Raw genomic sequence first — 12,296 nt, forward strand, 5'->3', positions numbered from 1 at the left:
GGGTGTACTTATTCCACCTACTGCCCATAGTTGCCTGGCTCCAGCACCTCTGCGACCCTTGTGAAGATAAGCAGAATGGAAAATGAATTAATGTTCTCTTAGCACACCATATTTTTGTCTCAATGTAACACAAATGTAATTAAACAGTGTGGCATCCTTGCTCAGTGGGACACAAAGCCATTATTCTGATAATTGCACCTTCTTTGATCTAGCGTAAACATTTATAATTGTCCAGGCCTAATACTGCATAATATACATAGCATACTTGGGTGGCTAAAGAGAAAACGATTTGTTGTAAATAAATATATTTGAAACAATTAAGGGAAATTTGATAATTTTATCTCACAAGGCACGCTCTTGCAGTTAACATGATATAATGGATGAAAGACTAAACTAAACAGTTTTTTTGATCAATTTTGATTTTTATTTCTAGGCCTTTTTCAACTGTCAGATTGTGAAGCCCTTTGAAACACGGATTAAAGACCACCTAAATAAAAAAAATCTATTGACACTGTTCTATATATGTAGTGTGATATTTCGATCCATCCATTTTCTCTACAGTTCTCTTATTCAAGCAATTACAACTAATGTAATCATCAAGTAGTTACAGTTCAAACTGACCCATTTTGGATAGACAATTTCTATTTCTGATCAAGATATAATTATTTAAAAAATACATTTAAAAAAACACTTAATTAGCTCGTTTTGATGCAATGTAAATAGTTTATTTGTCCATGTATGGAGAATTATAGTTGGAGAAAAAAACAACAACTTTAATTACATGAAACTTAGATTAAAAAGTACACTAAGTGTTGCAATTGTGCAGTATGGTCTTCATTCATCGTCACTGCAGGGCACTTAAACCACACCCCTCCTCACGTTGCAGCAAAACACTTTACGCTCCTCCCCTATTTTCCCACAATGCACCTAGAATAGTCAATGACGTCGCCGTACACTCATGAGCGATTTGACACTATTGCATTGATCGAACTTTATGACCATTATAAGCATGTAATATTAATGTTATTATGATCATTTATGCATACGAAACATGAGTTTAAAAAACTGTTCAATTAGAAAAACAGAAACATAACACCAAATCACTTAACATTTTAAACCGAGTTTAGTTCATGAATATTAGTTTATAAATACACTTTATTTAAAAAAGTAAGTTAATAAATTGTCCAATTAGAGTAATATATCCTGTAAAATTCATGTGTAATCTTGTCCCTTCCTTGGCCCATACATCCGATCGTTTCCGAACCGCCCACAGGAGATGACAACAACAAAACAGACCGAGTGGGGCTCCTCGGGGACGTTTGTTACACCGATCCTGGTTGAATGTTTCAAAAAATAGAGCAATTCCAGGATGGCAATGCAATTCACGTTTACTGCTCCTCACGTACCATGCTTGTCTTTAGATGCGTCGTCGAGCTAGTGTTGCTAAATGATCTCCATGTATGCCAAAGTAACAAGGCTTAGCAAGCTAGCTCGCCTTAGGTGAAAGGTGGAGATCAAGAGCGAGAAATGCGGGTAAAGTGAGGTAAGGTACTAATCTTTTGACCGAGTTATGTCATTCATATACTGATACACACAAATGAATGTTGATTTTTAGCTGTTAAATGCGAATGATTACATTTTTATCGGCGACAGCTGTCTTAGGCTAACAGCTACTTAGCGGAGTTAGCAGGATATAATTACAGATGTCACTGCGTTTCTTAAGCAGTTTTTGCATGCTATCAAAGCTGCGCTGTTCCCAATAACAAAAAAGGAAAAATACAGGACAATCAATTGCTTCTTTGATGTGTCGATCAAGGGACCCGAGATTAATGACTATTGTGACTTCCCATTGAGTGTGTTGCTGATGTGCTGTTGAGAAGCAGTATTCATGTGTAAGTGGAGCATTGACCTTCTTTTTCTACATGGATGTAACACTGGAAATTGTTTATGCATTTAGGAAAAGTCCATTTTGTAAATGCCAGCTCTTACATTTTCTGTTTTTCTTTTTGAAGGGTGCCTTGAGGACTAAATGAACACGTGCGGAGAGCTGCCGCAGATTCAACATGAAGTTGTATGTGTTCCAGGTTAACAATGGCAGCACACTGACATTTGACACCGATCTCGCTGTCCAAACGTAAGTGAAAAGCCCAATCAGCACCATTTTCCAGTTTTATTTTGGAAGATGTCACTTTTCTTTACTTTTCTTTTTTTAGTGTACTGGAGCTCAAACATGCCATTCAGGCAAAATATAAGATTGCAATTCAACATCAAGTACTTGTTGTCAATGGAGGGGAATGTATGGCTGCGGAAAGGCGTGTCTGCAGCTACAGTGCTGGCACTGTAAGTTGATAATTGTTTTATTTTTCACACCTAACTATCAAGACAAGCCTAATTTGATCTGCCCAACAATGCAATTTTAAATACTGATTGCAAACTGTTATTAAAAAATGACACACTTAAACTGTAAAATGTTATTAACACAGACTATATTCTTCACAATTGAGCCCAGCTGACTATAAGTGGCACAACCCGTTTTTCACAAAATTGAATTAATATTATATAGTATGTTACTAAGGAAGGCCAAATACACCCATGCTGTTTTGGTTGAATTGTAAAAAAAGAAAACTATTCAGGTTTTTTTAATCCAAAATCTCTCACCACTTGTCTACAGGAAACAAACCCCATATTCCTCTTCAACAAGGAGATGATCTTGTCCGACCGGGATCCAACTATCCCCAAAACAACCTTCTCCATTGAGAGTGAGATTCAAGTAAAAGTGGAAGAGTCGCTATTGATGCCAGCTGTCTTTCACACCGTCGCATCTCGGACACAACTTGCTCTGGTAATCAACTTTGCATGAAAATCTCGTTTCGACATTTGCCCAAAGACTTGTCTTTTGAATGATTTAATTTGATGATACCTAAACGTCCATTGTGATATGTTTTGGCATTCGATAACCAATCTTTTTAATTTTGAAATGGGACATGAGGTCCATGTTTGACTAATATCTCCTGCTTGCTTCTTAGGAAATGTTTGAAGTTGCCAACAAGCTTAGCTCGTTCTGTGAACGCTTAGTTCATGATGAACACCTCCAACACCAAGGCTGGGCTGCTATTATGGCCAACCTGGACGACTGTACTCTGTCCTATCAGAAGCTCCTGGTGAAATTCGACACTGCGTACTCGACGTATCACCACGATCTAGAGGAAATTAAATTCAAACTCACAAAGTAAGTGCTGCCATTCGGGAACATAGTTTGCCTCATCAAACCTAGAAATCTGTTAGAAATGTTAGTGTGAGCGTGAATCTTTGTTTGTCTTATACCTTGCGATTGGCTTGCAAACATTTTGGGCTGTCCCCACTTACTGCCAAAGTTTCCTGGGATAGGCTTCAGCACCCCCGCAACCCTTGTCAGGATAAGCGGAAAGGAAAAAGAGAATGACCACCACTTTTAACTCTTGCTCTCTGGCCCACCAAATCAGTGGTTATTTACAGCCCTGGCACAAGTGCAGCGTTCTCATTTATTTCGCTATATAGCTGTGCTACAATGTTATAGCCACTGATCCCTCAAATATGTTATCCTTCGCATCTAAATGTGTTTAGGTGATTTAGGCCTTGTCTAGGTGAGACCAACGACCACCCGTGGAAAACGAGTACACCTGATAGCGGGGTATAGTACAGCAGCGGCCAAAGTTGGATGCATTGTGGTTGGCTCCAGTTTCTCAGAAGTTTAGCTGAGTTGTCAATATTATATGCATTGGCAGCAAAAAAACAACACTGATGTCAGCATAATTCAGTTCCGTTGGGTTATTAGGTCCCCGCAGTCAGGACATTTTGGCTACGATATTGCCAAGGGCCTGGTAAATGTCAAGCAAATTGTATCCAATTGGAGGCATGTACTGATGGTAGCTGCTCCACGAGCTGTTGCTCGCTTGTGGACTTACCGAGTCATTGTGCTCTTGGAAAGTCATGAGGAAAGAGATGCTTCTCCTTGCATTCAGATTGCCTTCCTGGCACGGTGGATGAGTTCTATCTGTAAGGAAAAAGAACTGTAAACATAGGATCATTTGCCTTGAATATGCCATGGTTTTCAGCTCAGTCAGTGGACCTTGCTTACAGCATCTGAGACCTGGTCGGCCTGGCCTAATTTTTCTTTAATGTAAAACCTTATTAAATATAATGGATTTTTAAATAAACACTCACTCAATTAATTTATTAATGTTGACATCAACTGAACTGTCTTTTTAAGACCAAATACAAAATTTATGTCTTTAAACATTTATAAATTCAGCAGTTCTAATATTAGAATAATTAGTCATCTGACACAATATCAGTTTGAAATGTAAAAAATACTCAGGACTTCTGAAAATTATTGTTAGTTTGTGTTCAATAATTCTGTAAAATCTTATTTAAAAACTTTGTAAAGTAGTAAAATAAAGTGTACTGTAAATGTAATTGATTTCAATATGTCTGCATTGTGGCTTTAGCCATAAAATTTCCTCTGAGCCATAGCTGGTATCTTTCCGTCCCTTAATTGCCACTATTGTCACAGGCTCGGGACAGCAGTCTCAGTGATGGCCAGGATACCTCTGCTGGAATGTTTGACGAGACAAAGTCACAGAGAGCAAATGAAGAAGTCCGCCTGCACCCCAGATAAAGATTCTGATGAGACAGAGGAAGAAAAATCAACTGACTCGGTGTTATGCGCCACGAATGAAAAGCGGGGCCTAACGGTACCAGGTTCTACCGAGACGTCTAAATGCGAAGATACTAGTAAGCGAGAGATGAGTCAAACGAAGGACAGCGGAGGCCTTGGAGCTACGTTGCTGGATAAAGACATCCACATGATTGGCACTATCCCCCAATTCAATGTCACTCTGTTGGATTGGATCAATGTGCAGGATCGGCCAAATGATGTGGAATCTGTTGTGAGAAAATGCTTTGATTCCATCACCAGGGTGAGAACATTTTTATTAAGAAAAAAAAATCATAAGCGTGCACCTGATTAATCACGGACCGGTGTTTTTTTTCCCCATTGTCCAACAGCTCGACTCGCGGATCATTCAACCTTTTTTGGCAGACTGTCGAGATACCGTCGCAAAGCTGGATAATCAAAACATGAAAGCCATCAAGGGGTTGGAGGACCGCCTTTATGCTCTCGACCAGATGATTGCAAGCTGCAAGAAGCTGGTCAATGAACAAAAAGAACTTGCTCAGGTATGTTAAAGTTCATACCATTTATCTTTTAAGCAGCATAATCAGAATGGAAGATGCTATAATAACTTAATTAATGTAATTGCTAATGCTATTTGGAGGAGAGTGTATTGTATTGGTTAAGGATTATATGTTAAGTTTGATTTCATTAAATATTCAACTAATTTTTATTGTTTATTCTGATATTTTGTTCAGGCTGTTGTGTGTGTGTATGTGTTAGTGTGTGGTGGTATTATTAATAATATTATTATTGGAACATATGTATTTCTTACAGGGATTTTCAGCTAATCAGAAGCGGGCTGAAAACCTGCAGGACACCTCTGTTTTGCCCGACTTGTGTCTAAGCCACACCAACCAGTTGATGATCATGTTGAACAACCACAGAAAGCTGTTGGACATCAAAAAGAAGTGCACTACTGCCAAACAGGAACTCGCAAATAACCTTCAAGTCCGACTAAAGTAGCGTCTCAAATGCTTTTCTATTCTATGTTGCAACTGACTGCTTTGGGCTCATTTTCCCTACCTGTGACTTTATCATTACCTCAGATGGTGCTGTTACGTGATGCTTCACGCAGACCAGGATGGTGAGAAACTTCAAGCTTTGCTCAGACTCCTCACTGAGCTCCTGGAGAGAGTGCGTGTGGTTGAAGCCCTAAGCACAGTGCCCCAGATGTACTGCTTAGCGGTGGTGGAAGTGGTTCGGAGGAAGATGTTTATGCGACACTACAGAGAGGTCTATTGTCTTGTCTCATTTTTTTGGTGTGTGTGTGTTTGGCCTAGTGGCATAAAGTGCCATTTGTTTTTGTTTTCCCCAGTGGGCCTATGCACTTGTGAAAGATGGAAAGCAGCTGTACGAGGCAGAGAAATTCAAAAGAGAAACTTTTGGAAAACTTTTTAGTAAGGAAGAATAATGCACATGTCAGTTCTGTTATTTTTTGATGTCGTACACAAGTTCATGACATAAATGTCTTTTTCAGGAAAGTCCTTTCTCAGGAATCGCTTGTTTAGAGGGCTTGATGCCTGGCCTCCAACTTCATTTTGTGTAAGGCTTTATGTTTAATGAATGATAAGATTTTTTTTAAATGATTCAACTGGTTCTTTTCACTTTTTCACTCTTCACTTAATTGTTCACAGACACGGAAACCGCGGATATTTGACGATGAACTTCCAGACATTTCTCTCGATGACTTGCAGTACTTAAAGTCGTGTTGTCCGGTGGAGGTGCAGCCTTTTCTCATGTAAGCTTTTGCCAACGACAGGTGTAGAAAATGCAATTGCAACATTTACTTAAAAAAATAGTACACATAAACTCCTTTTTTCAACTTTGTTCAATAGGATCCCCATAATGTGTGACTTTGAGCCCTTGAATCGGCATTTGGAGAAACTCCATCAGCTGGTCCAAGCTGCACAAAGTTTGGACGAGATGTCTCAAACTATCACAAATCTGCTGAGTGAACAAAGGGTAAATCTACCTAATTCAAAGACTGTTTATTGAAATTATTTACAGCTGGACCATACACAAACACTTTGTTGAATTTTATATACTGATGTATCAGTGTACTAGCAAGTATATACATGGCTCTGTGGAAAGATGTGTTCATTATACACCCGCAAATGCTCATAATACGTAATTGGTTTAATTTGTTAAAATATGGAACCAGTTGCTTGATTGCAACAGTAACAATAAGATTATATTTTGCAAAAGATATCGTACAACTAACATGACAAATAGCTTTAGATAGGATTTTGTATTTGTGTTTCTAAATAATATGAAATGCATGAATTTTCGGCTTATATTGCCAACCCCTTATCACAAGTTGATTTTATGCACGTAACTACATTTGTCTCTGTCTTTTTAGGCATCATGTAGCCAGAGCACCCACAGGTCAACTGTGTTGACTCCTGAGGCGGCCACCACCTCCAAAACTCCCGCCTCTCTCAGCCTTCAAGGACCCAACTCTGACCCCCAGCAAGTTCCGGGCCCTTTAGAGGACCTTTCACCAGACAGCATCGATGCACAGACATTTGACTTTGAAACTATCGGCCATCCCAACATGGACCCTGTCATGCAGCCCAGCTCCCTCGACCTGGACTCCCTGGCGGAGAGCCCAGAGTCCGACTTTATGTCCGCTGTTAATGAGTTTGTGATCGAGGAGAACCTAACCTGCCCAAATCCTGTCAGTGACCCGACCAGCCCTGAAATGATGGTGGAGTCTCTCTATTCTTCAGTCATCAACGCCATCGACAACAAGCGCATGCAGGATACCACAACGCTGGAGAGGGAGAACTCGAGAATTGCCGTGCTTCATCAAGCTATTGACGGCTATCGGTTGGCCGCGGAAGAATCCCACTCCAATTTGAGGTGCGTGAAGGATGACCTGCATCACTTGCGAAGTCAGGTCTCAAAAGAACAAAATGACTTTGGATTTGCTCTGAGGAGTGTGAGCGCAGAGATTCGAGACATGGTGGACAACATCTGCCAGGCACTTGAACTGGAGCTGAAAGAGCAGCATCGTGCCGAGATGCTCACCGTTCAGCAAGCTTATGAGAAGCAGGCCCAATCGTTAATGGAGGACAACCAAACTAATGAGAACATCGTTCGAGATGTACAGCGAGGCATGCTGAACCTGGAGGGTCTGATGGAGCGCAAAGAGAAGGAACTCACTCAGCTGGAAGGTGACAAGTTCCTTTGGTCTGAAACTGAGCGTAGCCTGAAAGAGAAGATCAAGAAGTCAGAGGAGCTGATGAGCAATCAAGCTGCTGAGCTAGAAAACCTCTCGGCTAGCAGGGACGCTCTAAAAAGTGAGCTGGAGACTTTGCATTTTGAGATCGAACGTGGCCAGCAGAAGATTAGATTGGAACTTGAAGCCAAGGAGCAGGTGCACTTGAAGGATCTTGAGGAACGATTGAAAGCGGAGCATACAGCAGAATTGGGTGACCTCACAAAGAATCATCAGAAGGCTCTGAAACAGATTGATGCTGACAACATAGCTAAGTTAAAGGAGACAACAGAACATCATAAGACTGTTTTAATAGAGAAAGAGCTTCAAATGAAAGACATGAAGGCACGCTTTTCTGAGCTTGAAGAACTGCGTTACAAAGTGGAAATGGACTTGGCTCTTAAAGAGGCGGAAGCAGAAGAGGTTAAGGTCCTCCTGGAAAAAGCCAAGTCACAGGAGGCTGAGACCGTCAACTCCCTTGTGGCGACCGAGACGCAAGTTCTTAATGAAGAGCTCGCAAAGACCAAGCGAGAGCTTCAGAAGAAAAATGAAGAATATGAGAAGGACAGTGCAGAGCTAAAGAGCCTTTTGACGATTGAGAAGGACCACTGCATCTCGGAGCTGGAGAACAGACATGAGAAGCAGATTGATGAGTTGCAATTCAAGCTCTCCAACCTGCAGGACATTATTGATGCTGCTTGCAAGAACAATGCTGAGGAACTGCAGGGCCTTAAGCAAGAGATGGACCAGCAGGTGTCTGCTCTGAGAGAAGAAAAAGAACAACAGTTAAGGAATTTCCAAGAATTAGAGCGGGAGTTGAGGACTGAGAGCAGTCATTTCCAGGCTGAAAACAAACTTTTAAGTAAAAGGCTAGAAGAGGTGGACTCACATGAGGCTCTAAAATTGTCAGCGTCGCAAAATGAGACTATGGAAAAGAAACTGCCTGACAGAATTCGACAACCTGAAGATGAACTTCAGCAGTCATCATCGAAGTGAGTGTTTTGACAAAATTCGATCATTGTCTTCACAAGTCACTGTTCATATGAAATAGTTCTTCTTCCAGTGATGCAAGACCACTCCTGTACACCGAGAGCAGCCCGTATACACCTCTCTCTCTGGACTCAGCCCTACAAGAGCGCCTGCAGCAGGAGAGGGCTTCTCTGCAGACCGAGTTGGAGCTTCTGGAGAGGAGGAAGAATGAGGAGATCCAGAACCTCAAAACTTCCTTGATAGCGGAACAGCAGGTTTCTACTAAGCAGCGTTTTGCCAGAAACAAGAGTTTTGTTAAATTCGAAATTTAATTTCAATGTTAAACTAGTCTGAAAATGTTGATAATCTTAGAATTCCTGTCTCAAAACTTTGTCGTTCTTTAGACAAACTTCAATACGGTTTTAACTCGTGAGCGGTTGAAGAAGGAGCAGATTATCAGTGAGCTCACGGAGAAGCTACAAAACGTCACACAACAGCAAGAAAAGGACAAAGGTGAGTGGCTCTAAATCTCCCAAAAAAAGAGCAAGGTGACAACTTAATTGTCTGTGCCGGTAGCTCTGATTGAGACTCTCTCTGAGGACCGAGCCAGCGTGATGCAGGAGAAGAAGCACCTTGAGGAGGAGCTCAACCGCCTTTGCAACACCGCGCTGGTCTCCTCGGCCATCTTTTCCACGCAACCGTCACCGCGTGAAGTCGCTGGAGCGTGTTCCTCCGAGCTCCTGGCTGACACTGACAGACTGGCTTCTGTAACTACTTTGAAGGATGACGAACATATCGACTCAGCAGTGGAAGCCAGCATGGTGACAGTGCAGTGAGCATCCCTTTGAATATTCATGAAAACAACTTTTTAAAAGAATATTTCTGTGCCATTGACGATTATAGACGTCCGGTACGGTGACTCTTTTCATCCTTATGGTATGAATTAAATCTAATTTGTCACTTTTTGACATTTAAACGATTCCCTTTAAACTGGGAGGCATGGACAAACATTTAATTCACCTTATTCAAAGGAATTGGATGTCCATCACAGTCAATGGCAGCCAAATAAGTTAACATGGACATGAAAAATTTGATATTTCTTTTTGTACATCTTAACTGTATTTAATTAATTTTGTCTTTTTGTGTGTCTAGTGATAACATCCTGATTTCAGAGGAAAAACAGAGGATACTTGCTCTGGAGAGGGTATTCACACACTGCATGAATTAAACTTAGTCATTTTTGGGTTCATTTGTGGTATCGAAAAAACCTAATGTCACTGAATGTGAAAATGTACCAATCAGTGAGAAAATTTGGTGGTTGAGGTGGTTTAATCAACGTCATTTATGATTTGTTTCAGACTTTACACATGAAAGAGGAAGAGAATAAGCGCCTAAGTCAAAGACTGGTCAGTTCACTCATGGTGTATTGGTTTGGTTGCTCCACTAGATGGCAGAGTCATCAAAGATTACAAACTGAAATTTGCAAAAATAATGTTAACCGTTTAATTCTGTAAATAGGCTAAAATGTAAATTTTTATTCCAGCAAATATAAAGCCATGGTCATTTTTACATAAAAAGTCACCTTCCCTTCTTGTTTTCTTAGATGTCTCAAAGCATGTCATCTGTGTCCTCAAGGCACTCAGACAAAATCGCCATCAGAGAGTAAGTGAACCAGTTATTCATTAATACAATTCTGAAGGTTTCTTGATTTACCTAAAAGCAATTAATGTCCATGATCATGCTCCAATTAATTGGTGTCTTTCCTTTTTTGTTTGTCCACATTAGTTTCCAGGTTGGTGATTTGGTTCTCATCATCCTAGATGAAAGACATGACAACTACGTACTGTTCACCGTCGGCCCGACGCTCTATTTCCTGCATTCAGAATCACTGACTGCGCTGGACCTTAAACCAGGTTACAGTTAAACATTTGTGGTCATGATTTTCCTTGTATTTCAGCAAAGCCATTTTTAAAAGTTTTTTTTTTTTAAATTTATTCGTTTAAAAAAAAAAACAAATCATTTTTTTAAATGCATGTATTTAATGACTCTATATTTTTGGACTGTAGCTTCGGGGACATCAAGACGGCCATGGGTGCTTGGAAAGGTGATGGAGAAAGAGTATTGCCAGGCTAAGAAGGTATTTAATCCGAGTATCTAATTTACTTTTAACTATGTGTATACTATAGTCATGTATTTTTTTAATTGCGTTTGAAATCACTTCCTCTTCTGTAGAATCTATATTTTGGTGAATTTTGCATTTTGTACATGAAGGTAAACCAGCTGTATTTGATCCGGTACTTTGTAATTTTTAGGTAAAAATTATGTAATTCACAGGACGCCCACCCAAATCGTGTTTAAAAACTATTTTAATTTATAAATAAAGAATGAAATCTTACAGCCAGAATATAAAAGTTTAACTCAAAAATTCCAAACACGGCTGTTACATTTTTGGAGCGTTAGGCCTCACAAAAGTTTCTCCTGTGTTGTCTTACCAGGCCCAGAACAGGTTCAAAGTTCCACTAGGAACCAAATTCTACAGAGTCAAAGCTGTTCCATGGAACAGAAAAGTATAATATCCAAGACAAAATGTAGAAATTTCTCCTCATAACCAAGACAATGTTTCACTTGTAAGAAAAAAGGACAACTGTAGATCAGATCATTATTCCATTTTTGAGTCCAAATCATTCGCCTCCTACACCATTTTTTAAAGCTCAATTTGGTTTTGTGGACCAAATGCTATTAACATGATTGAATAGGGTGTTGCCCTATTGACTGTGGCATTAAGCCATATGATGTGTGTATAAAAACAGGACAAAATGTAAACAGCATTAGTTCTCATCATTATCAGCGGTTGTCATTTTGTGGAAAATACTGTTATCAAAAATATTTCAATGAAGAAGAAAAAAAAACGCTTCGACAGTACATTTATTATGATTATAAATTTATGGAGGAATGTTCATGGCATGCATATTGATATGTTTTCTTTGATTTATCCAGATAAGTGTTGTAGTGGGAAAATGTAGTTGTTCCTCTCAGCAAAGCAGTCAGGCCCTCTTGTGAATACTGACATGTACATTACTATTATTATTATTATTATGATGGCTGAGTGGGGACTAATGAGTCACCTTTGCAATCCTAAAAATGCACTTTGAAAAACAAAAATACAAAACAAAAAAAGGAGGCTTTTTGGGATGCAACAGAGCGTTTCTGATGATTATTACGTCAATAATCATGTACAAACCTTCTGGTAGAATATGTAGAAAGGAACTGTGTGACCGTGTTTCATGATGAGGCAACATTGTACATTGTCCATCACATCTCGCGTGTAATAAAAAAATGACTGTATTGCAAAAAGAAAAGAGTTTTCAAACAATAAAGGTTGGCTCCCAACTA

The 12,296-nt window shown here is 39.8% G+C and overlaps 1 protein-coding gene across 3 annotated transcripts; it reads left to right on the plus strand.

Annotated features, from left to right (window-relative positions):
• The first annotated feature begins 1,229 nt into the window (after positions 1-1,229).
• On the plus strand, positions 1,230-12,296 carry rb1cc1 (RB1-inducible coiled-coil 1). Of its 3 annotated transcripts, XM_077615632.1 has the most exons (24): positions 1,230-1,543; positions 1,817-1,892; positions 2,013-2,134; positions 2,214-2,340; positions 2,672-2,842; positions 3,027-3,229; positions 4,553-4,958; positions 5,047-5,217; positions 5,489-5,673; positions 5,761-5,947; positions 6,030-6,111; positions 6,192-6,256; positions 6,349-6,452; positions 6,550-6,676; positions 7,074-8,926; positions 8,986-9,178; positions 9,308-9,416; positions 9,480-9,735; positions 10,056-10,107; positions 10,262-10,309; positions 10,507-10,565; positions 10,689-10,816; positions 10,970-11,040; positions 11,399-12,296. In XM_077615632.1, the coding sequence occupies exons 3-24, from the start codon at positions 2,064-2,066 to the stop codon at positions 11,474-11,476; spliced, it is 4,746 nt and encodes a 1,581-aa protein (XP_077471758.1). In that variant the 5' UTR covers positions 1,230-1,543; positions 1,817-1,892; positions 2,013-2,063; the 3' UTR covers positions 11,477-12,296. The 3 variants fall into 3 exon arrangements, with proteins under 3 accessions (XP_077471758.1, XP_077471757.1, XP_077471759.1); XM_077615631.1 differs by lacking the exon at positions 1,817-1,892 and having other exon boundaries at positions 1,231-1,543; XM_077615633.1 differs by lacking the exon at positions 1,817-1,892 and having other exon boundaries at positions 1,234-1,543; positions 8,998-9,178.

The sequence above is a fragment of the Stigmatopora argus genome, chromosome 12 (assembly GCF_051989625.1).
Source record: "Stigmatopora argus isolate UIUO_Sarg chromosome 12, RoL_Sarg_1.0, whole genome shotgun sequence".
Taxonomy (NCBI): Eukaryota; Metazoa; Chordata; class Actinopteri; order Syngnathiformes; family Syngnathidae; genus Stigmatopora; species Stigmatopora argus.

Coding starts and splice junctions, on each gene's coding strand:
- rb1cc1 (XM_077615632.1), top strand. CDS start 2,064: ATGAAGTTGTATGTGTTCCAGGTTAACAATGGCAGCACACTGACATTT. Junction 5,674..5,760: donor AACCTTCAAGTCCGACTAAA/GTAGCGTCTCAA, acceptor TCATTACCTCAG/ATGGTGCTGTTACGTGATGC. Junction 8,927..8,985: donor CTTCAGCAGTCATCATCGAA/GTGAGTGTTTTG, acceptor CATATGAAATAG/TTCTTCTTCCAGTGATGCAA.